At 40.7% G+C, this 26,454-nt stretch overlaps 1 protein-coding gene across 8 annotated transcripts in view; it reads right to left on the reverse strand.

Moving 5' to 3' along the window:
• Nucleotides 1–1,650: 1,650 nt before the first annotated feature.
• Nucleotides 1,651–26,454, reverse strand: part of LOC121731524 (trafficking kinesin-binding protein milt) — a 62,248-nt gene continuing 37,444 nt past the window's right edge. For 7 of the 8 annotated variants that reach the window (XM_042120990.1, XM_042120986.1, XM_042120984.1 and 4 more), the window contains 10 exons: nt 26,263–26,427; nt 19,056–19,251; nt 13,313–13,443; nt 8,770–8,859; nt 6,671–6,876; nt 5,900–6,088; nt 5,487–5,632; nt 4,813–4,968; nt 4,366–4,516; nt 1,651–3,987 (listed from right to left, as the gene is read on the reverse strand). In XM_042120990.1, the coding sequence (XP_041976924.1) occupies nt 3,270–3,987; nt 4,366–4,516; nt 4,813–4,968; nt 5,487–5,632; nt 5,900–6,088; nt 6,671–6,876; nt 8,770–8,859; nt 13,313–13,443; nt 19,056–19,251; nt 26,263–26,427 (2,148 nt within the window). In that variant the 3' untranslated portion in view covers nt 1,651–3,269. The remainder of the gene's footprint in view (nt 3,988–4,365; nt 4,517–4,812; nt 4,969–5,486; nt 5,633–5,899; nt 6,089–6,670; nt 6,877–8,769; nt 8,860–13,312; nt 13,444–19,055; nt 19,252–26,262; nt 26,428–26,454) is intronic. The other variant, XM_042120985.1, reaches the window with a different exon arrangement.

Below are 26,454 nucleotides of genomic sequence, written 5' to 3' on the forward strand. Positions count from 1 at the left end.
TTAGCGAATATCGTTTTATTAGTCCAGTAACTCGGAATTAAAAGGATCACTTTTATATTCAAAATTAAATCAGCTGAATAACTCGATTTAAATAATTTTACCTAAAATCCGAAAGCACTCAAAAATAATTGTTGTGACTTTTGGTTGCTATGATACACTCTTTGTCATTTCGTTGCTAAAGTAACTATTTTTTTTTATGAAATAAGGGGACAAACGAGCAAACGGGTCACCTGATGTAAAGCAACTTCCGTCGCCCATGGACACTCGCAGCATCAGAAGAGCTGCGGGTGCGTTGCCGGCCTTTTAAGAGGGAATAGGGTAATAGGGGAGGGTAGGGATGGGAAGGGAAGGAAATAGGGTAGGGGATTGGGCCTCCGGTAAACTCACTCACTCGGCGAAACACAGCGCAAGCGCTGTTTCGCGCCGGTTTTCTGTGAGAACGTGGTATTTCTCCGGTCGAGCCGGCCCATTCGTGCCGAAGCATGGCTCTCCCACGTATAATTATATTATATTAGGGACCAAGAACTTAAATCAAAAATCAGTATTTTCAATAAACGGAAATGAGCAGACAAATTACCTGATGTTAAGCAATTGCCGCCATTTGTGAACACTATGAAACATAAAAACTAATTTCAATTCGCTCATATTTAATCGCACCCTTTCGATTTTCGAATTTGCAACTGTAGGTATACTAGGCGAAACACGACGTAATCGTTTTAAAATATAATTACGGCAGTTTTTGCGGCCGTGGTAGGTATTTTAACAAGTCGTGTCGACTAAGACGTAGTGATTTAAATATTCTCTTTGTTGTCGACTTATTTGAGCCAAAGCACTGTACTACGTCTTTAGATCAGGAAACAGTTATACTCGAGTAAAATGTTACTCCAGTTTGGTCGAATCCGCCCTAATTAAATATTATTGTAATCGAGGGTAAATTGCGTTGACATAAGAAACTAGTAAATTGTCTTTCTGCTTTCAAAGATCCCTATATCTTCGAAAACGTTTTTCGAGAAAAGCGGTGCTATTCGAAAGAAAATTATTTTTGCAGCCCCCGAGACGAAGCGGGAGGGGGTGTTGATTAAGTGTCTAAACACACTAGGCCGAAGTTACGCCGGCGTAAATTCCGCATGATTACCGACGATCAAAGTTTAGACACTAAGGCCGGTATAAATAGTCAGTACTCAAGATGCATCTCGGTCTCAAGACACGGTTCAGGCTCTGTGATTGGTTGGCTGTCAAAATTTGGCCCAATCATAGAGCCGAACCGCGTCTTGAGACCGAGATGCATCTTGAGTACTGACTATTTATACCGGCCTAAGACTGCTTCGTAATAACGCTGAGATGGCGCAGCACCCGTGTGGTCGGGTGCTACGCCATCTATGCGTCAAAATATTTGCGTTGCGACGACGCAACGCGCCGTGTGGACTGGCTCTTATTTCTTGACTCGGAGGTATTTAGCTGTACTGTAAAATTTGAAAGAGGAAAGATCTATACTCTATAGTTTTATTAACTGCCCAAAAGAGTTGTTTCTAATGATGATTATTGTCATTTAAAAGAAGAAAAGATGATGAGTATAACGATAATATTGTGGACAGCGCTTAAAGTCACAACACATTATCACCTCCAGGGAAAAATAAATAAAACGTATTGTAATGTCGGAATAAATTATATTTCTATTATAATACAATCAATAGCTATTTGTAATTGTCAATTCTCAACAAGTTCCCTTAATCTTTACAGTTTGTGCCTGTCTTAAGTATCTCAAATCAACCACAAACGACACGCCTCACAGCCGTTCTGACTACTTTCACATTTACTCCGATCCGATTATGATAAAAAAATAATACTCTAACTCCCTACATGATTCATATACAACTTAATATAAAGCAGTTATCATTAATCAGATAATTCAAACGTCACTGGCATTATCGCTAGCACCGAGGTTGGAGACGTTGGTATAGCAAACTGTGTTAGGGCCTGCACACACTAGAATGGCAGCCATTTTGACTATTCCACGACTCTATGCAACAGCATTAAAAGTGTGCAATAATAAGGTTAATTTGTAGGCAGTACAACAAAACCTTAAGCATAAGGTAATAAAATAATATCCTATTTTCTAATATCTGCAGGCCCTCAACACAATACTTCAACAAACATTGACAGGTATGATTTTACTTAAAGCTACATGATTATTTTATCGAAATTATAAAAATGTTACAAACATGATTCGAAATATCTAGTGATAACAGTAAGCTCCCTCTTCCTATTTAAACCGAAAGATTAATAAATAATAAAGCTATCAAAAGTACAAGTACCGAAGTAAACCGAAATTCAGCTACCGAACCTCCTCGACAGGCGAAGGAACAATTTCAATTGAATAAAATAACTACTTAAAACTATAGCATGCACCACTTTAGCTTACTTATGGTTATGTAAAGCAAATAACTGGATTTATCATGATTAGTAAACATTTTTTAGATGGATCGATGAAACTATGTTCAAATTATATTTTACGCAAATAATTTCTCAAATTATCGCTAATCGCTAACATAAATAATTTGTACTCTTCTAAATTATGGAATATTATTTATTTACAAAGCGTGATTAATAATGAATCGTTAATTATATCGATCACTAACGTCGGTATTAGAAATATAAAAAAAATTGATTAAGTATAATACGACAACCAAAAATAAACAGCGCCATTTAACAACCCTTCGAAACGAAACAAAAAAATTATCTCAAAATGATATTACAATAAAAAAATTGACTAATAAAAACAAATACTGTCTTAATAGTTGAGCAGTTTTGCTTTAAGATGCATGCCGTGCCCGGGCGCGGCCCCCCACTCATCGCGGTGTGGAAACATATCGGCCACAGAGGAATGTCACGGGGAGCCCGCCGCGGACGTCTGGAGGCCACCGAGTAAACATAAATCGATATCAAAGTCAGTCATATAAATGCGAAATCAATTCACTAAAAATTATCTACAAACAAAAACGATAACAACACGTCAATTTACATAAAATAGAAGCCTCACGACCACAAACATAACACACAAAAATCTTCGATTAGACATATAATTACTGAATAAGTATCTCAGGTGTAACTGTAAAGTTCGATTCTACGACTAAATCACATAATATGATCGAAATCATATCATAAAGCCTATCGCGCGCCTCCCTCCTGTCGAGTGTCGCCTCGGTGACGCGGCTCGCGAGCGGCGTCCGAGCGATCGCAGGAGCCTCCTCTACTACGCCGCATCACCACTACAGCAGACCGCCTTTTCGTCCGAACAGAAAGGTGCTAAGGGTGCCGAGGGGCGAGGAGTCGGGGGGCGGGGACGACACCGGCGTGGCGCCCACCGTGCCCAAGTCCGTGCGCGGTCGCGGCGCCCTCGCCCGCCGGCGCGCGGCCCCCGGACCCGCCGCCGCATCCAGGGCGCCCTCGCCGGGGTGAGCGGGCACGCCCAGGGGCGCCGCAGCCCCGCTCCGGTCCGGCTGCGCGGCGGCCGGCGACCGCAGCGTCCGCTTGAGGCACGTGAGCTGCTCCATGGGGCTGCGGTGCACGAGGCCCATGTAGAGCGAGCCGGGCGTCTGCAGCGCGAGCGGCGCGGGCGAGGGGTCGGAGTCGGGCGAGGCGAGGTACCGGCGGCGCAGGATGGAGGTGCCGCTGGCGATGAGGGCGTGGAGCGAGGGCGGGGCGTCGCCGGGGCGCGGCGTGGGCGGCGGGGAGGAGTCGGGCGAGCCGAGCAGCGGGCTGTTGGCGGGGGTGGCGGTGGGCGTGAAGTGCGGGCGCGAGGGCGGGGCGACGAGGGAGTCGCGCCGGGAGAGCACGGGCGACACGGCGGCGGAGGAGCGGCGCGAGGTGCGGCGCGAGCTCCACGCGCTGCCGAGCACGCTGCTGGCCAAGCTGCTGACGCCGCTGCCGCACACGCTGCTCACGTTGCTACCTACGAGGCTGCCGTCGTTCGGATGTAATACTGTGCTGTAGCGGGAGAAAGCGAAATAATTAAAGCGAAGCGTTCGCATAAAACCAAACTCTCGACTTGCTTACATTATATTTACAGATTTTTTTGTTTTAAATCTGCCATCGCTTTGCATGTAAATTATTAAATACTTCTTTATATGGAATTAGCTAGTACAGCGACTAAAAATTGTTAAACCTAAAAAGCTTATTTTTTATGGGTAGATCAGCAAAGCGTATAATTAGCGCCAAGGTCTACTTCATTGTATTCTGTTCCGATCACATATTTGAATATAAAATATGTGAATAAAATTGAATTTGATTCGCCGTTTCGAATTTAATAAATAAAGCTATTATCGAGTGTTATTATAATAATGCATTTATACATAAATAATATACCTGTTAGTGAACGTGTATATGTGGCTGGAGTACGGTAGGCGGGGCATGTCATCGTCCTCCTCCACGTCTGACAGTCGGTACACGCGTAGGCCGAGAGCCTGGGCGCTCCGAGACCCGCGCACTCCCACGCCCTCTTGGTCTTCGAGTAAGCCTTAAACACGATACAAATATATTGTTAAGTAAAATATTGAGGTACTAAATTACGATGGAAAGCGGGCCGCATTTAGAAAATGTGTCTATGCCAATTTTATTCAAAATCAATCTATTAGTTTTGAAGCCTATTCAATGCAAACAAAGGAATAAACATTTCTTATTTACAATTACTAAAAAATAACTTAGAAAATGTCATCAAAATATTATGTCTACTTTATGTCAAATTATATTATAAAATCGACAATCGACAGCCTGTTAGTTACGAACACACAAACTTTACGAACTATCAATTACCTGACATGGTTGGCTTAGCGAGCTGGGCCCAAGTGTGCAGCGTGAGGGAGCCCTCCATAGGTTTGACGATCTGCAGCTTGTGCGGCGCACGGAACCGCGCGAGCCCGCCGCCCGCGCCCGCGCCCCACACCGCGCTCTCCTCGCTCACATCGCGATCTGGAAAATAAAACACACAATTAATTTTAGGAGTTCAAGAAAATCCCGATGATTAGCAGCCCCCGCTATTTAGAAGCAAAGATCTAAGGTGACGATAAAATGCCAACGATGGGTTTGTTTGCTTCTTGTGCCCCAATAAAGTTGACATGGATGACATGGATTGAAAAAAAATTAGATAATAGCAAAGACTCATTATATCAATCAATACAATATTTTTGTCGCATAATACAATAAGCAGGTAAATATAATGTAAGCGAATAACCCGTTTTGAATAGTTTATATAATACTTACTCTTCAGCCTATAATCTAAGCTATTAAATAAAGTCGGTTTACGGACGGTAGTTTGACGTGACAACGTACAACATTACAGTCGCTCGAGTCGATCATGCCTCTCTCTCGTTCGTACCGCGCTTTCGCTTGTGGGACACTAAAGTCATCTTTTTCGTGCATGCAGCCCGTAGTATCAAGTTATTAGACGTCAAAAACAAACTAAAAAAAACAAAGCTGTATTTATAGACCTTCACCTGTCCTGCGTCGCCGCAGCACGTGCGAGGCGGCGAGCGAGGCGCGGCGCGAGTTGATCTCCTGTGGCGTGAGGCGTCGCAACGCCGCGGCCAGCTCCGCCGCGCCCGGTGCCCCAGGCACGCCCACTCCCGATCCGCCACTGTAATACATAGATAAAAAATTTTGTAAATAAAAAACAATACTTACATACAATTTTATTAAAAAAGTATTTCATTATGCCATCGAAATTTGATTCGTAAGCAAATAGCATCCCTACGTTATTTGGCCGGGTTAAATAATTATTAAATATTCTGTCAATTTATCTAACTTGTGTCATGCTAAGCTTGGTCGACTCACTATGTCATCCATCTTTCACATTATCACTAATTTTAACAACAACAGACAGACCAAATACGCAAATACTCACGGATATAGGTCCTCCGATTCCGTATCGGACGTGTCCTCGAAGAACGAGTCCGTGGAGGTCGGTTTGGGCGGCGGCTTGTAGGGGACGGGGCCGGGGGCGGAGCTGTCCGCTACGTCCGACCCCGAGATCGACCCGCCGGACCACCGCGACGCACACTGCACCGTCTCGAACACCTTCTGCATACTCGAACTGGAAGTAACACAGGATAAGTTAGATTACGTCATTTTGCGACAGAAGGATTCAATTCAAACAACATGCGTATTCTGCGCGTTAGCGTAGCGCAAGTTAAGTTTAAACCAAAAGTTTCAACCTAATTATTACATCTGTGTATTAAAATACTAATTAGATTTTAATTGCAAGTCGTTATTCTAGTGTTATTTCGTCCACAATAAAACTTTAATGTTAATGTTCGAATTTACATAATGAAGTATTGGGACGCTGCTTTCAATAATTTGCCATCGTGCCGCGTAAGCGACTGCCATCTAACGTTTCGGTTATTGTAAAGCATCTTGAAAATATTTTATTACAAAAGGGGTTGGACTTTTCGGACCACGCCCTTTGTGTACCCGAGGAAATTGATTCCAATGCAGTTGATAGATCTACGTCGTTTGGTCGGCTTATGTTAATTCAATGTTAGCTGTGATCAGTCGGATGGGTTTGACGTAACGTGACTAAACTTAGGTCCGCCATCTGCCTAGGAATTAACTTCTCTGATAGTACATAGTAAGCAACGACTGAACCCATTTCTGAATAGCCCCTATATCTACTCACTGCGCCATCGGATCCCCGATGCCGGAATCCAGGCTGAGCTCGGAGTACACGGAGGAATGCATCTCGCGGTGCAGACTCGCGGGCAGCAGGCCGGCGGCGGCCGCGACGCTCGGCATGAGCCCGCGCGTGACCTCGCCGCGCTTGCGCAGCGCCCGAAGTTGTTCCTGCGCCTCGGCGAGGTGAGCCGCAACCTCGGCATATCGCTCCTAGAAAAAAAACCAGTGTGCTTTAGACCACACAACTAAAGTAAAATTTCTTGAGCTCCATCAACATTTCATGCATTGGCTATGAGAGAAAGAAAGAAAGAAAAATGTGCACAACCTCTCCGCTCGCCTCGTTCGATCATACTTTTGTAACGTTCTCGGCTCTCGCCACACATTTACCAGCTTACTCCTCAAGTCAAGCATGCGTACAGAAATTTGAGAAAATGTGCGCGCGCACCTCTCCGGTTCGCCTCACCCGATCACACTTTTCGTAACGTTCTCGTCACGCATTCACCAACTTACTCCCCAAATCAAGCGTGCGTAAAAAAGTGTTACTTCAAAAGGAACTTTTGTAACCAAAGTCCAAACATATTCATAAATGGAAATAGATGACATTAATTCGAATTTCGAATCGGAAATCGGAATGCTTTTTTTCAAACCTCTGCTGCAACCCCAGCTGCAGCCTGCAATACTGACAAATTCACTCTTTTGCGTTTCAAAGTTTTAGGTTTGTATTGATGTAACGTCGGCTCACAAAAAGCAAAAGAGTAAGTATAAAACATATCATTAAAACAAAATGAAGCTCGCATACACTGTGTCCGATACACAGAATTACTATACTGTATAGCTAACAGAATTACTAATTAGCTATACAGTTAGCGAACATTTTTCCGACACAATAAAACCTATTACTTAATAAAGTAATGATTATTTTATTAAGTAATCAAAAGGCAAAAATAGAAACCGCTGGAACCTTGCGCATAAATAAACGCTATAATGGAACATTTTCTTGTTAACAATGCACAATTATCGTAATGACTCCAAGAGCAACCTTCAAATGAAATGAAAATGAAATGAAACCTTCATGAATAAGCTAAGAATTGCAGCGGTTACAATTTTCGTTTGAGGATAACATCTCAAGTACTGATTGTAAACGTACAATCGGTAATAAGTTTTGAAAATAACGAGCTGTATACCTAGATGTTATTGTTTTGCGGTAATTTTTGTCTAGATTTATTTAAGAATGTTGGGAAAATCCCATGACTGTTTTGAAATCAACTCAACTATATTTTACATATCTGAGCAAAATCATTGAGAACTGTACAGTCGCTTTGGAGGCGTTCACACTTCACTATTGATAATTTATTACATCTATATCTATACATATTATAAAACAAAGTCGCTTTTTTTCCCTCATGTCCCTTTGTTCCCTTTAATCTTTAAAACTACGCAACGGATTTTGATGATTCTTTCAGTGTTAGATAGCCCATTTATTGAGGAAGGCAATAGGCTATATTTTATCACGCTAAGACTAATAGGAGCGATGAAATAGAGAAAGATGTGGAAAAAACGTAGAAAATTATTTGAAAGGGCTAACTTGAACGCGCTACTCTCAGAAACTACTGGTCCGATTTGAAAAATTCTTTCAGTGTTAGATAGCCCATTTATTGAGGAAGGCTATAGGCTAAACGGGGAAAATTATTTGAAAGGGCTTATCTCGCGAACTACTGGAGCAATTTTTTATGTTATTTGGCACAGATATGAAGTAGACCATGTGAAGGATCCATAGGCTATCGATTTTAATATTTTTTTCAGTGGCTATATATTTTATAACCGTGCGACGCCGGGGCGGGTCGCTAGTTTCATATATTTTGACTTATGAGTCATAATGACGTCACACTCTGCTGAGCCCGAATAGAATATGCCCCTTACTAATAAAATATTTACTCAGCGTATTCGAAGTTCACTGTTTTTGTCTGTCATGTGTCGGTTTCAATTTGCCAGAAAAAGGCAAGCAGACCTTGTTTAGATATTCACTGTTTAAATATTTTTATTAGTAAAAGGGTTACATAACGGTAACTTACAGTATACAATAAATATTATTATTTTACATACCTTGGCATCGGCCAATTCAGCTGCAAGTGCATTTTGGTTTTCTTTAGTTATCTCCAAAATCCGAAGCGTGTGCTCGTGCTCTGTCCTCAACTGAAAACAACAATATTAATTATATAACATCGTTAAATCATTTGAAACAGTTAGCTACGCCCACCTCGTTTCAACATATTGTGACAAGCTTTTGTTATTTCGGGACGATGACGTTATTATTTTTCATTATCATCAGCAGACAGAAAGAATCTCTTATTAAGAGAAAATGTTATGGATCATAATGTGGTAATTGTACGGGTTGTTGCCAACCGTACATAATGAATATGCTTACACTTTAAAATTCAGTAATGTCGTGGATCATATTCATTTGTATTACGTATAATAAAGTCAGTTATCATTTATCCATCAAAGGGAGCGGTTTTATTTTATTATCCTCAATCTTTCTCCCTAAATTATCATTTATCTTTTAATATAATATTGGTGTAAGGCAGGCTGCAGCAGTAGCCCCTACACTTATTTTTTTTTTTGGTCCTTCGAGACGGATATAAGTGGTGATTTACATTGATACAATATTGGATGTCAAATTCTAGATGATGGGCTGATTTAAAACATGTATAAGGATTGAAATGCTCTTCCTGCTAACTTTGATATAATACTTATCCAGCGAGGAATCGAATATTATCGGCGCCTGCTACAGTATCAATCACAATTAATATAACCCCCAAACTATCAACTACATAATATCTAGAAGATCAAATACCCAGTAGAAAATTACCAAAATAATTTGTCGCTCGTATAACAAGAATATTATATTATATGTCATATTGATTGATACTTCACACGGGGTTATCGTGTATAAGAACTTTATACAGTATCTTTACTCAGTAACTCGACACTGTGATCGAGACAGACCACGCGAGTAACGTATCTCTTTACCGGCTTTTAGTTACCACAAGCGTGAAATAGACTTATTCAATGAGTGACAGATGTCTAAGGTAAATAAGATTAATTGATACAAAACAAATTATTAAGGACATAATATATCATATGTTATTAGATATCTATTGTTGTCTCTATAAGTTTATATAATACGTAACTGTATTTTACAGGAGTGTATGAGGTATGAGGTCTAAACTTATCAAGTTTATATAATCGAGAAAAGTACAATTGTAGAGTAAGGAGACATTTTTGTTACACCCTTACATCTACAAATATACCATATACCATATACCTACTCATATTTAAATAGTTAAAACACATTACATATTGGAGATAAAAACAGTATTATTGTCTGTATTACTTTACCTAATTGCAAGCCCATGGGCGCTTTTACTCCAAAAACACGACTTTTCCCTTATCCCTTAAAAGGTACGAAGGTACAAGGCTAATTTAATTAGGAAAATGTATGAACGAGTAGATATCATCAACAAGAACTTGACTGCTACAATATCTATACATATTATAAAACAAAGTCGCTTTTTTTCCTCATGTCCCTTTGTTCCCTTTAATCTTTAAAACTACGCAACGGATTTTGATGATTCTTTCAGTGTTAGATAGCCCATTTATTGAGGAAGGCTATATGCTATATTTTATCACGCTATGACTAATAGGAGAATGTGAAAAAAACGGGGGAAATTATTTGAAAGGGCTTATCTCGCGAACTACTGGAGCAATTTTTATGTTATTTGGCACAGATTAGAAGAATACCACGTGAAGGATCATAGGCTATCGATTTTAATAATTTTTTCAGTGGCTGAATATTTTACACCCGTGCGACGCCGGGGCGGGTCGCTAGTACATAATATTTTGATAGAGGTAGAACATCCGCTGAACGTATGCAAGTTTGTCCACATTTTGTCTCAGAAATGTGCAGTGAGGACATAAGACATAAGTGCATAATAATTATTGCATATAGCTCTCGTATCACACTTACATAAAATGTTTATTTTAATTTTTACGTAAGCTCAAAATGAAAACTTTAATTCGAAAGTAGAAAGTAATTTTCACCGTTACGTGTAACCCTTGAATATCCATTTCAAGAATGCAGTAACCTGCACTATAATTTATTCGGATTTCGTCATTTCCCTGTATTAATATTAATCACTCGTAACTAGCCCATATTATAATTCCCATAGAGTTCAAAACCGATTAGCGTCTTCGTGCAGGCGCGTTTAATAAAAGCGCGATAATTAGAAAGTTGTTTATCTGTATTGTGATAAATTATGCAACCTTTATCTAATTTTCACACGTCCTACGGGGTGATTGGCATGGGAAAAGTTCAAACTCTCGTAAATACCAACGAGAGAGAGGAACGTTTACCTACTATTAAATTACTGAATAAATAATTATGCTAAGGAATGATGGTGTGTTATTAAGGCAAATTATTAACTGTACACTCATCATTATAACATTATCTGAAATAGTCTATCTTAATGAATAGTGACTATCAAATCTATTATTTGACGCTTTCTATATATAGTGTTATAAAAAATCGGCCAAGTGCAAGTCAGACTCGCGCACGAAGTGTTCCGTACCGTCCGTAAAAATAGGCCAAAAATTGTGTTTTTTTTTTTCTTATGGGAGCCCCCCTATATTTTTATTTAAATTTATTATTATCCTTAAATATTGAAGTAGACATATTATAATTAAGGCCTTTGTGAAAATATCAAGTGCCTACATGTTGCTATTATTGATATCGAGCAAAAAAGACAAAAAAAAACACGTTTGTTGTATAGGAGCCCCCCTTAAATATTTATTTTATTTTGTTGCAACCAATATACACAATCTGTGAAAATTTCAGAACTCTAGCTATAGCGGTTCTTGAGATACAGCCTGGAGACAGACAGACGGACTGACAACGAAGTATCATGAATAGGGTCCCGTTTTCACTCTTTGGGTACGGAACCCTAAAAAAATTAAGACTTAATTTACCTACATAATATTATAACAATCCATACTTTTGTTACAAAAGCGAAAGTGTGTATGTCTGTCTGTGTTTTTATCCCAGAAAAATGTTCGGTTCCCGAGAGATAACCGCATTTTGGCGCAATGGAGTTGCAGACTTCATTTTGTTAAACATGTTCAAAATGGTAAAAGTACTTATAAGTTATACGTAATTGGATCTATACGTGGGAGAGCCATGCTTCGGCACGAATGGGCCGGCTCGACCGGAGAAATACCACGTTCTCACAGAAAACCGGCGTGAAACAGCGCTTGCGCTGTTTCACGCCGAGTGAGTGAGTTTACCGGAGGCCCAAACCCCTACCCTATTCCCTTCCCTACCCTCCCCTATTCCCTTCCCTTCCCATCCCTACCCTCCCCTATTCCCCTGTTCCCTCTTAAAAGGCCAGCAACGCACCTGCAGCTCTTCTGATGCTGCGAGTGTCCATGGGCGACGGAAGTTGCTTTCCATCAGGTGACCCGTTTGCTCGTTTGCCCCCTTATTTCATAAAAAAAAAACACATTAGGCTGATTTACGCCGGCGTACATTCCGCCGCGTTTAAATTGCATACAAAATACGGGCCGAATACGAGGGGTGACACACTATTACGTCGCGTTTTGTATGCGTTTGACATTTGCGGCGGAAATTACGCCGGCGTAATTCAGCCTAGTGTGTTTAGACACATTGAAACGTGATTCGTGGTGTTATTAACTTTAGTCGTATATCCTAATTCCTAACTGCTCCACTTTGCTTAATTAACTATGAAATTAAAGGTTGGTCTAGGCTAGTGTGATTTAAGGCGTGTTGCCCTTCGTATGCCATTATACGTTTATTTAATTATGGCATATGTCAAGTTGCGTGCAACTCGTACGTGACGGCGCATAATAAATGGCTAGACTGCTATACTGCATTGCGTCTGTTGCCATAATTACCTACTCAAAAAAAACCCTACTCAAGAATACTTTTTTACGGCCAGTAAAAGGCAAAAACAATTTGAGGCTTTCATTAAATTTGTCGGACGTCGGTACATCACAGAATAGAAACCATATGTTGTGCCTTCAAGTAATTACTACAACTAGTGTAGTAGGTACAATTGACACCATTCTTTAATAATAAGAGAAATTTGAGAAATTGAATGCGGAAGGAAAAGTTTGTACTAAGAAAGTTCATCTCTATTCGTGTGGTTTGTAGGTAACAACTGACATGTAAATTGCATTTCATTTAATGTCGACTCAGCTATGTACCTATCACTCAAACAATAACCGCGCGACAGAATAATTTTCCGAACCAGTTGCAACTTGCAACTCGCAAAGCAGTTGTGAATAGCCCTGCCGAAACTTGTGAGCTGCACTGTGTGTCGTAGAACGTCTAAATATGTCAAATCAAATGTCAATGTCAATTTGACGCTCAAATGTTCGATTCTTTGCTCAATTATTGTAGGTATAAGCGGAGAGTTCAAATTTTCTTGTTGTAAATTATCCGCAACTGCAGAATTGCAGCGCCTACAGTCCCAGCCTAATAATATTATGGACAGAATTCTTGAAACCCCATATTATGACATCTCACGCCACTGAGCCGATCATGCCCTTCCCATATTGCTATGGTCCTCACCTGTTGTAGGGTACGCTCGCTGACCGCTAGCCTCGCGTTGGTGCTGTCCAGCTGGTGCTGCAGCTCATTCGACCTCTGCCTCTCCTCGAACAACTCCGAGCCGAGAGCGTTCGCCTCCGAGTTCGCGCTCGCTGCAATTACAATTTCAATTTAGAATATTCCGATAGAACGTTAAGGTTAGGTTTGCCAGAAAAAAGAATAGTCCCATAGAACTTTTAGGTAAGGTTTGCCAGCAAATACAAAGTTTAATTAATAAAAAAGTATTTAATGTAATCGTCCGGCAGGTTTTGCATGACTACAGTAAGGAAAGAAATAGTGACAGAGTTTTAGACAAAGTAACAGATTTACTTTGTCAAACTGCTACTTATTCTTCCGTAGGAAGATTTAGGATCACAAACATAATACTACGGAATTAAGGTCAACGTTTTTAAAGGCTCCTCGAATGAACTTTTCCTCTTATCAAGCCTTGCTCGATTCTCGGAACTCAGCACTTCAAGATTAAGTGGAGGTTGTTGATAGAAACTCTGTCTTATATTTTTTAAATGAGGCCCTATTTAGCTGTACCTTATTTTGTGCGACCAATTCTGAAGACATGATTTAAAAATCATATTTTTGTGCTGGAACATTGTTCCTACAATATTATATTATGTCTTATGAGCGACGAATTCATATCTAAACGTATAATTTCCATGTTGCTTTAAGTTTCTTATCATTTTTTATTCTTCATGCTTCGTTCTTAGATAGAGTATAATGAGCAGTCTACAGGGTGCAATTCCTGCTAAAAACTTCCTGCCAAATTTTTTCCAGGGCTTAGGTATCATTAGGAGAGTCCATTTAACCAAAAAAAAAGGGTTTTATTTTTTTTCAATATTTTTATCCCATTTAAAATCGTTGCTGAACGGTCACTCACGGCGCGGGGAAATGAGCGGGGGTCACACGGGGGAGGCGCGCGCCCGACGCATCGTGTTCATTAATTGTAGTGTTTTTTAGGATAACTTTCTGAAGCTATTTCTCAACATTTTAGTACTGACAATGAGTGATTATATAAGAAAAAATACGTGTATTTTTATTTTTAACAAGGATCAACATATCCTGGCAGGAAGGTTTAATTGCACCCTGTACTACTATCTACTATCATCTTCTATCTTCTGTCTTCTGTTCTCGATGTATAGGTGACGCGTTAGAACAAGTATGGTCTGACAGGGTGCAAACGTAAGAGAAAACACGCTGCTAGGCCACCTTGCTCCACCGACCACATATCTTCATAATATCTTCAGTTAAATTTCTCGTATCTTCTTAATATCTTCAGTTAAATTTTAAGCAGTTTTAATCAGTAATCCATAGTGGTTTTGCACTACGTCCAATCCAAATCAAAATTCACTGATGTTGAAGAAGGGAGATATCAGAAGCCGTTAGTTTGTAACCTCCCATAGAAACAGTTTTATCTATTTCTCAATTTTTTTTCACGGCTTTGTGTCAGTCGTCAGATTCGGGTAAGACTTAGTGGAAAACCGCTCTAATAAAATGTTATGTATGTATAGTACTTGTAGAACACATAATCAAATGACAAAAAGGTGTGAGTTTCGTTATACATGCAATAAAAAATTGCCTAAGGTATAATAGATAAGTTCTCAGCCTCATACAGGTACATGTAAATTGTAATACCAATTACCTACTATGATTTTAATTACAGTATTATAAAAAAGGTATACTTAGTACTTATCTAGTATCTACTAACTGACTGAAAGAAAAAGCAGAAACATAATGGGCATCAAATAAAATTTATAAACAACAATTCATTATTTAATTCTTACTTAAAGCTGTATAAATAATTGGCTCTAATATTACTATGTCAATGTCAAAGCAGTTTTAATTTGTCGTTGACGAATTGGTTGGATACGCCATTGTGTTGTACTTGCAACTTACATAACTAATTTTCTTAATGAATTTTAGCTATTACGTTAAAAGACCCTAGTTACAACTTTTCTACGATCAGTACTTTAAAGTTGATACAAATTACAATTATTATACTACATAGAATATATTACAGCTACAAAATTATCACTCTTGTATGGTCAGTTACATTCCAGTAATAATCTAGCGCTGGATTGGATTACTGGATTGGAATAATATTGTAAGCCCGCTATTAATGTATGTTACATACGAGTTACGACTTTAAATATCTAAAAAGATCTTGGATTTTCCAAGAAGCAAAGTCTTGCGATGTAAAGGAAAAAAAATTAAAGAAATTTAAAAAAAACCCCGCCAAACAACTTTAAAAAGTAATGAAATAATATGTACTGCCTTTAAGTTCAAATAATTCCTAACTTGTGTAAAGTAATATTTTAGTCCATAATTGTTGTCACGGTGTGTCGGGGGACCGCCAAGTAAACTACAACCTACAACCGCCAAGTCGCTGATTATCTCCATTCAGTTCGCTGTGAACTGATCCTTAAATTACTATAATGTTATGTGAAATCAAACATCTACATTAGCGGTATGGCATTATCAGGGTCCTATTTATGAACATACAGGGAACTGTTAAAAAAAGTTTCAGGGTGGTACAAATCGTTTGGCGAAAAAAAAATTACACCTTTGCAGTGGTATGGCGGCCATTGGGCGCTGTCGGAAAAGTATGGCAAGGTGATTTTCGTGAATGGCTACTCGACGATTATTAGCTATGCAAAAATTAGCCTGGTACAAATGGTTCAATTTTTTTATTAAAATTAACGTATTCGCGTCGGTATGGCGGGCTGTAAGCCGCACCCGACAAGTATGGCATTACGCTTTCGCCTAATTATTTTTTTAGACTATCTGAAAATACAAGCATTTTTGTGGAACAAATCGTTCGACACGTAATTTATCCGACACGTCCGATTAACGCCCACGCGTTTGGGCTGCCAGTGCGAGCGCTATGACTATCATTTTCCTCCGCCTCCGTGGTCTAGTGGTATAGAGCGCGGCTCTTGACTCGGAGGTCGTAGGTTCGATTCCCGCGTTGGAAACATGTTATTTCCAAGTTTGGTTAGGACAATGCAGGCCAATCACCTGATTGTCTGACAAGTAAGATGATCCATGCGTCGGATGGGCACGTAAAAAGTCGGTCCTGCGCCTGGTCTCTCGCCAGTCGTATCGGTTGTCCGTCCCACTGGGTTATGAGAGTAAAGGAATAGAGAGTGCTCTTGTGTACTGCGCACACACTTGGGCACTATAAAATTACTCCTGCGTAGCTGGTCTGGTTTCAATGAAACCGGCTACCGTCACCGAAACCGGTGTGGGAGCTATTATTATTATCATTTTCCTTTTTGCCTTTACGTAATTATACCCCTGTAAAACCGCCATACTGGTACAAATGACCAAGAATTTTGTGTCAGTATCTCCAGGCCTACAAGCATAACACATGAGTCACAATTCACAAGGAAACATAAAACGCATTTATTGACCTTAGCATTATACACAGTTTCAAATTGATCTAGATATAAACAAAGCTTTGTTACCCATACCACAGAATTGAGAATACCCATACTTATGGGTGGCTATAATGCTACCAATATATAAATGTCACATATTAGCCGCAAAAAATAAATACAGTCCCACATTAGTTTGGTCGAGTTTCAATTTTTTGTTTACATTTAGATTAAAACCCTTTTTAAAAGGCGTATAAACAAGTAAACAATACAATGCCACAGTATTTTTGCCACTGATTCTGAAAACTTCTTAACTATTAAGGGTGAAGCCAAACGAGCGTCATTTGTGAGTTGTGAGTCGCAGAATTTCAGCTGGCAGAAATTCTGCTGCATTCAGTTTCGTACAAAAGTCCTGTTTGATTTACACGAGCGTTAGTTTGTGAGTCATGAACGCGACCGAAATTCTGCGACGCACAACTCACAAATTACGCTCATTTGGCTTCACCCTAACACTAACAAAGGTACAAAATGTAAGTTGAACATTGAACAGTCCTCTGACTTAGGCACATTACTGATTACACATACCAACGATATTATCATAATAACGTGAACGATAAGATTGGATTTATAGTATTTAGAACTAGATTCAAATTTATCATAGATATTCTGTCTGTCTGTATCTAAGATGTAAAGTGATGAGTGATGACTGATGACTAATGATTTAATACATACGATACAAAAATATTGACGTAAATATTGAACTCTAATATAATTTTAATAAAACTTAAACCAATTGTAAGTGGAAGACCGTATGAAGGATTGTTAAGTTTATTAACATTTGAGTATTTCCTGGCTTAGCAAAATGTTTCACGTCTAAGCTCCGTTCCCAGCGACATCTTTTGATGTGTATAAATAGAGCAAGGCGTATTATCAACACATCTACATTATCTGGGATACTGTAGATGAATAATGAAGTAATTAAAATTCAAGTGTTGGATTACATTTCTATCATTCTGTAGTAATGCACTTTGGCTAAATATTTATTTAAAAAATATTTGTTTTAAAAAGTCTATCGGAATCCATATAACGAGAGTCCAGGGAAAAGGTGGTAACTCAATAACCATTTTATCACCGTTTACCCATCCATCGCTAATGGACGTAACGTGATATTTTCGATAACAACGATTGTTCCGTTCGACGAGTCGTCGTGTTTTGTATTCGCCATTTTGTTCCAAGCTAATGCTACTTGCATAATTCAGTACCAGGTACCAGTTTCTTTTTCAGGTATTGTAGTATCGTTATTTTTTGCTATAATTTTTTTTAACGCCCATGTTAATCAACGATGATGAAAGTCGGAAGTTCTATTAAAAGCTGAAGCTTTCATTAAAGTTATCGGTAAAATAGAAATGATTTATTCAATGCGACCACTCTTGTTCCGGTTCGATTCAGAGTACCGATTGAGTGATTGTTTCTTTTGTACTTTAGTGTCTACTGACTGGAATATAAATTATGACGTGACGTCATCAGCGACGGTAAGACTGAGCGCCGTAAATTATTCAATTGCTACCACCGATACAATCGCGCAGGTAACCTTAAGGCCCGCTTCTCACATCTTTTGCACACGTCTCTCTATAACTGTGGGATGCAGTAATGCATATAAAGTCGTCAATAATATTATATATCGAACGCATTACGGACTGAAAAGTTTGTCAATCTAACAAAAGCCTAGTTCCTGGAGCCTCTGTTAGCGCTAAGACTAAAATTTTAAACGATTATTAGCTAGGCTGCGCATGCGCAGATAAAGCTGCTTTTCCATTGGACCTGAGCTAAGCTACGTTACGGGTAACGTCTAACGTATTTTGAGTTCTTGTTGTGAGTTGTTTAGGTCAGCCATCAGGCAAATGAATAGTTTTTGTTAGTTCTCAAATACACATTCCTCGCAACGCAGCTTAGCTCAGTTTCGGTGCAAACGCAGCTATAGGATTCGTTGCCAGACTTGCCACCGGAACAGCGTTGCGAAAATATGTTTTTGAGGACCAGTGGAATCACTTCGTTTGTCTGACATTACTCAGCGCAGCGATTCTATTGGATCTTATAACCGCATCCCTCGCAACGCAGCTTAGGTCAGCACCACAGATAACTCTACCTTTATCAGCGAGACAGCTTGAGCTTTTTCAGCGCATGCGCATATAGCTCTACCTTTTTCAGTGCATGCGCAGACAGCTTTACCTTTTTCAGCCAATGCACAAATAACTCTAGCTTGTTTAGCGCATGCGCAGATAACGCTAGCCTTTGCTGCTCATGCGCAGACAACGCTGGTTTTATATATTACTCACAGAGCTGCGCAGCAATGTCCCTCAACAGCTGTTTCTCGGCCAGCTCCGCGGAGTCGGCGCCGGCGGCGAGGCGCGCGGCCTCCTCGCGCAGCGCCCGGTTCTCCCGCTCCAGGGCACCCTGCCGCTTGCGGAGCGCTAGCGCCGTCGCCCCCTCCGGCTCCTCCGTGGGTGACTCCTCGGTGTCATTTGTTAGCACCTACAAGAGAGTGAAACGCTATAATACTTGCCGAAATCCAGCTACATTAGAGAAGTTAAGCCATTGATCCCCAAGGGGCAGCCGGCTGCCGCATAACAATTGAAAATCTATTGTGTCTGCGATACCCACGACGGAGGTGTTAAAGATGATGAAGAAAGAGAAAAGGTATGGAAAGGCGCGTAGGTCTCCTCGTCGTAGGAAGAGCGGGGCGGTTAAAATATTTGCCAATGTCTATCTCTCCACAAAGCTAACAACTTTAAAAATGCTCGGCAAAAAGGTAGGGGTAGGCGCAGTGTTCCACTTTGGGTATCCTTAAATGCGCACGGGGACAGACTATATTGGTAAATCAGTAATCTGACTATTGTAAGTACTACCTGGCTGAAATATCTAGACGCCTAATCGATGACGTTACGACGCGGTGTTATCGCATACTGGCCGAGTCTACACATATTTTGACCGGATTATAAATTATAACCATATAACTCGAGACATACAATAACGTTCACAAGAGAGGTGTTTCCCCCTCCCTCCGCGAACTCGGTACGGTTAACATCGTCTGACGTGCGCTCCGGGAATTAAAATCGTTTTCGGTGGTAAAAATCGTTAACTGCGTGCTGAGTGTGTGTAAAAAGCTAGGTAACGGTGTAATCTACGTTTACTGTAAGTTTTTGAACACATTTGCCCGTATTTTATTGGATTTAAACTCGGTAAGTAATTTCCTTTGTTCATTTTTAACAGTAAGGAATTGTAGGTAGGTAAAAATATTGTATCGTCGGTACCGCGCGCGCTGCGCCGGGCGCCCGGCCTTGCGATCAGCTGGTCATAAATAGTGTTATTGTTGTTGTTAACTTTGAAAACAAGACATAATGTCTAGCCATAATAACATGCCGCCAGATAAAAATACCAACCCATTTGAAAGAAGGGACGGCATACCTCGTTCCCCGCCAACTTCAACCGGCAAACGTTTGCTGTCCCAACTATCGCCTTCATCCGTGTCACCAGTCGAAAAACGTCACCAACCCATAAGGGACGAACCGCAGTCCCCGGTAATTTCATTATTAGACACAAGCAGCGCAGTCGATGATTCGTTTAATTACTGCGAGTTAGTCCGTGAAGCGTCCTCCTACTTGGGAAAAATTAACGAATTCGCTAACGACACTGTCTCGAGGCGCAATAACTTTGCCAATAAATCCGATATAATGAACTTAACACAAAAACTGACAACCATAGTTTCTCTTCTTGCCATTAAAAACTCGTCACTTGAAACCAAAGTCGCGAATTTGGAGCGAGATTTACTATCCGTTAAACTTAATCAGGTCGTGAAACCGGCCCCCGCGGCGACTCCGGTCTCTTATTCCGAGGCCCTCAAACTGAAACTCGCGAAATCGGTTCCCCCCGTCGAGACACGTAAACCACTCCCATGTGTTATAGCCTACCCCACGCAAGAAAAATCGGCGGAATTAAAATCGGCAACTGAGACCAAGCAAGCTTTGATGAAGGTCATAAACCCGGCCGACGGTTTTCAATTTCACGGCGTTAAGAAAACAGCTAATTCGGGCGTGCTTCTGCGCCTCACGAGCGAGTCGCAAGTTAAAAAATTAAAGTCAGTCGAAGCGCTAAAATCTGCCGGCCTCCGTCTCGAGACACCCAAGGGGCGTAGCCCGCGCATCCTCATCAAAGATGTTCCACAACACATTACAGACGATAATTTTCTATTATCCCTGTACAACCAAAACGTAAACGGCGAAATTAATGTGACACAAGATCAATTCATGAGTTCGACAAAAATAGTAAGACGTCGTATTTTAAACAAAGAATACAATAACCGTAAATGGATAGGTATCGAACTAGACCCTAAAGTGCGTCAACACCTCATCGAAACAAAAGAAAAACTTTTTATCGACTGGGCGATGTGTCGCTTTGTAGATGACGTCGAACTCGTGCGCTGCGCTAACTGTCAACAGTATGGGCACACCGCTAAATTCTGTCGTGACACAAAGCCATGCTGTAAACATTGCGCTGAAGGTCATAGCTCGGATAGCTGCCCAAAAAAAGACAAAGACGACTTTAAGCCGGTTTGCGGTAGTTGTTTGCGATATAAAAAACCGACCGACCACCCCACAGGCTCCCCAGATTGTCCTACGTATAAGTCTAAAATGGAGCAACTTATTTTAACGACTCGGTATGGATAGTTTAAATATAGGACAGTTAAACCTCCACAATAATAAGCACGCAACGATAGAATTAGAAAAGTTGGTTTCCGATTACAATTTAGACTTGGTGCTCGTACAGGAGCAATATCAACTCGCGTCGCTACGGTCGAAGATAGTACAAATTAATAACCTAGCTCGCGCGGGTATTTACACACCTCAGTCTAGATTTTCAGTCACGGCCTTAACTAACCTTTCGACGTCGCACTGTGCGGTAGCCGAGGTCTCGTCTTCTCAGTTTAGATTTTACGTTGTAAGCTGCTATTTTCAGTACTCGGACTCCGTAAGTCCACATTTACATCAACTTCGCCGCGTATTACAATCTCTCGCGGGTAATAAAATTATTATTGGCGCCGACGTCAATGCATCCTCGCCCTTATGGCACGGCCAGCTTAGGTACACTGACCGTGACCGACGTACCGCTGTAGAAGACTTTATTGCGGAGTTTAACCTCCATATTCACAACACCCCCGATGCACCACCTACCTATAGTAGCCCAACGGGCGAATCGTCGATTGACGTCACGCTATCTAGCGCGTACGTCCAGATTAGGAATTGGCGTGTCCTTCCCGATGCGTCATGTAGTGATCACCGCTTACTGGTGTACGAGTTTTCTCGTGCGGTCCCGAGTGATACCGTAGTCAATTCTAATGACTATAAATACAATGTTAAGAACGGCGATTGGAAATTATTCCGCTCCCTCATTACCGCTCATGCCGGAGACTTCACTCGGCCGGATTTAAACGTCAATGAGTGCGCGGAAATTATGTCAAACACATTTGTTTACTGTGCCGATGTAGCCTTGGGTCGTAGACCTCTTAAAAAAGATCACAACTGTAAATGGTGGAACAGTAATCTTCTTAATCTTCGTCGGGAATTTAGAAGGGCCAGGCGCAAAATTAATAATCTTCGTAAATCTGGCCACGACCGTTCGGATGATAATTACATAATTAGTTTAAATAACCTACGCATTTCAAGGTCACGTTATCGCGCTGCCGTTACATTAGCGAAAAATAATATGCTGAAGAATGCCGCGAATAGACTGGATAAAGAGGGTCCCTGGTCCTCTTTATATCACGAGCTTAAACCCAGTAGTAGTAATGAGCCAAACTTTTTCTCAAATATTAAAATTAACAACTCTTACACTTGTAGTTTAGAGGAAACGGCGAAGGCATATCTAAACGTTCTCATCCCAGACGACGAGCCCTCCTTGGATGATGAACACCATCGCGACATTAGGAGTAGAATGTTAGACCCCATTCATACACCGGTCTCAGATGTACCAACCCCGGAGGAGTTTATTAAAATAGTAAACCTTTTGCCTATAAAAAAATCTGCGGGCGAGGATAAAATATCGAATATTATGATAAAGCAAGCGTGTTTAGCGGCCAATTCATCGATTCTATATGTTTACAACAGATGTATCGCAGAAGGTATTTTTCCAAAAATTTGGCGTTCCGGTTGCATAAAATTAATACCTAAAGCGGGAAACAAACCTCCTGACGACCCAAAATCTTACCGTCCGATAACGATACTGCCTTGCTTAGGTAAATTACTAGAACGTCTCATCGTACCTCGCCTGCTACCCGGTGGCCCTAAATTCCATAGCCACCAGTTCGGTTTCACCGCCGGGAAATCGACTGTGGACGCGGCGTTAGAAGTAAGAAAAATAGTTAATTTGTCGGAAACTAAATACGTGGTCGCTATTTCATTAGATATTTCCGGGGCCTTCGACCATGCCTGGTGGCCGATGGTGCTATTAAAACTAAAAAATCGAGGGTGTTACTGCAATATTTATTCTATAATACATTCTTACTTTTCTAACGGTCAAACTAAGCTTCGTCTAGGACATTGTACACATGTCAAAGATTTAACGTGCGGCTGCCCTCAAGGATCGGTAATTTCGCCTAAATTATGGAACATCGGATTCGACGATTTGTTAAGTCTTCCACTTCCACCGCTTTGTATACTAGTTGGTTACGCCGATGACGGGTTTCTTATCGTTCAAGCAAACTCGCGTTCCGAAATTGAGTCTAAAGCCAACAGTAGTCTTAATTTAATATCTGACTGGGGTAAGCGTAATCGTCTGAAATTCGCCGCGCAAAAAACTTACCAAATTCTTTTAAAAGGTTCCCTTATATCTTCCCCTAGCATTAAACTTGACAATATTAACGTTAAACGCAAACAGTCGCTCTGTTATCTTGGTTTTTACTTAGAAAATAAATTTACATTTTTAGAACATATAATTCAAACCGGTGAGAAAGCGAAACGCAACTTTTACTCCTTTACCAAAATATCTACTTCGACATGGGGCCTTTCATTCAAAACCCTAAAATTAATTTACACTGCTACTTACCTTGGTAGCATTTGCTACGGGGCCCCCGTGTGGGCCGACAGAGCAACTATCGGCGCGGCTCGTCGCAAGTTGCTACAAAGCCAACGTCTTGCTCTTATATTCTTGTGCAAAGCTTACAGAACCACAAGCACCGAAGCCTTGCCCGTGTTAGCCGGAGTTTTACCCGTTGACCTTGAGATTCAGCGTCGTGCGACAATGTACTATCATAACAAAAACATTGACAACCCGTTCTTTTTAAGCGCTCGCGATAAAAATAAAATAGCAAGATTGTTTGAACCTTTAGAAAACTCTTTGCAAAGCCTAATCTCCGAATGGCAGACGCGTTGGGACTGTTCCACCAAAGGGCGACATCTTTATAATTTTTTCCCTAATATTCGTGAACGACTATCCAAACATTGGATGGATATTGATCACTGCGTTTCTCAATTCCTGACCGGTCATGGAAATTTTAAGGCCAAACTCTACGGATTTAATCTGGTAGCATCACCCATGTGCGAGTGCTCGACCGAAGGCAACATGTTTGAACAAACAGCTCATCATGTTCTCTGGGAGTGCAGTCTCTGGCAGGACGAAAGAACTACAATGCTAAACAACCTACTCTGCACATCTGGTGTCGCATACTACGGTGATCTCGTGGACAGCGCTAGGAACTTCCGTGCCTTCAAGCGTTTTTGTCACAATTACTATTGGCAACAGTCTAACACAATAAATTAATTTAGCTGTAGCATAGTAGTCACTATTATTATTAACGTTAAATTCCCGTGGTGCTTCTCCCCTTCAGTTCTTTGACTTTCGGTCACTGCAACTTTGTGCTGTCTCCCGCTTTATATTGGGGAGGGAATCTGGAATTCTTCCTACTCCTCCTATTTTCTTCTGATTAATTTCGTTGCGGGTCCCAAGACAGCTTTAGCATGTCCCTCGGGCTCCCTGAGATCATATCAAAGGGTTTTCGTGGTTGGATGCCGCTGTCGATCCTGGCGACACAGGAGATACAGTGGTGGGAATGTGTGGTGGGCCAAAGCCCGTTAAAAAAAAAAAAAAGAGAGATGTAACTGTTAAAGAACCTTTTTCTTCCTACTGCGACCAAACTGCTAAGTTCATCGATGCCGTAAGTAGCGAGCACAAACAAGACACATTGCTACAGCTAAGAACTAAAAAATAATTTGAGATTTTTTTGTGTTCTTTAGAGTCTTTGGATCAGAAATAATACTAACCAACTTCATTGAACAACATCCAACAAAGAAGTATTGAATGGTTTTTCACATGTAGATTCAATTAGTTACACAAAGTAATCAAAACACAAAATTCACATAATTATTGATGTTAAATATTCCTTGGATTTAGTAAGTCCAAACAATTTATTATAAAACCTAAATCGTGCACTTCAGCAGAAATGGAATGATATTGATTTGCAACATTTATGACACCGCAACTACCACAAAATTACAAGTCACAAATTGCGTTGAACTACGAGGTCACAACTTCACACTCCGTTGTGGCACTGTATTCTAAAATCAAATTTGCGTTGAACTACGAGGTCACAACTTCACACTCCGTTGTGGCACTGTATTCTAAAATCAAATTTGCGTTGAACTACGAGGTCACAACTTCACGCTCCGTTGTGGCACTGTATTCTAAAATCAAATTTGCGTTGAACTACGAGGTCACAACTTTATACCCCGTTGTGTCACTGTATTCTAAAATCAAATTTGTGTTGAACTACGAGGTCACAACTTCACACTCCGTTATGGCACTGTATTCTAAAATCAATTCTAAAGTCCAAAAACGTTTCTACCAGTGACAAATCAGTCAATGCCAAGGTCGAGATCACATGTATCTAATCAGTTTGGAGATACCGTTTGAGATGCCCTGTGACAGATATGTATCCCGATTCTGTTATTTTAATCCAATATTAAAACAGCTTCAATGCTACTATCTCGGTGTGATAAAACTACAAAATAATATTATTACAGTATGTAATATGTTCACAAATATTATTAATGTCAATCCTACGCTGAACGCGTTCTGATTGGCCAAAAAGAAGACGTTGTTTAACGTTTATGAATAGCTACTTTATTTGCTATTTGATAGGATCCGGATCGAAGCTGTATTAATGTTGGATTAAAATAGCAAAATCAGGGTACAAATCTGTCACAACGACAATACTTAGATCGCTCGGTAAAAATTGAAGTGTTCGACTTGTAGGTTTCTTTAGAGGGGCGAGGCATGAACGCTCATAAACTCCTTATTCGTAAATCACTGACCTGACTGACATTATGTCACCCTAGTGCATTGCCCTCATCAGTTTTGCTGGAAAAGTCCAGCAAAGACAATCTGACAGTAGCGCGAGGTCTGGCATTATGTCTGTTTGTAAGATCGGGGTACAACAAATACTACGTCACAACTCACAAGTCAGTAAATGCCCCGTAGTAGGTCTACTCTCACCTGTAGCAGATCAGTCTTGGCGGAGAGGTCATGTCTGAGCTGTGTGATGTGGTCCCTCGCCCCCCGCAGCTCCCCCTCTAGCGCTGTGACGCGAGCCTCCAGGCGGCCGTTGGCTGAGAGCAGCTCCTTGCCGATGCGAGCCGTCAGCTCCAAATCTTTCTCTTTCTGCAACCAAAACGTGAAAATATAGCC

Source organism: Aricia agestis, chromosome 11, assembly GCF_905147365.1.
Source record: "Aricia agestis chromosome 11, ilAriAges1.1, whole genome shotgun sequence".
In the NCBI taxonomy this organism is placed as follows: Eukaryota; Metazoa; Arthropoda; class Insecta; order Lepidoptera; family Lycaenidae; genus Aricia; species Aricia agestis.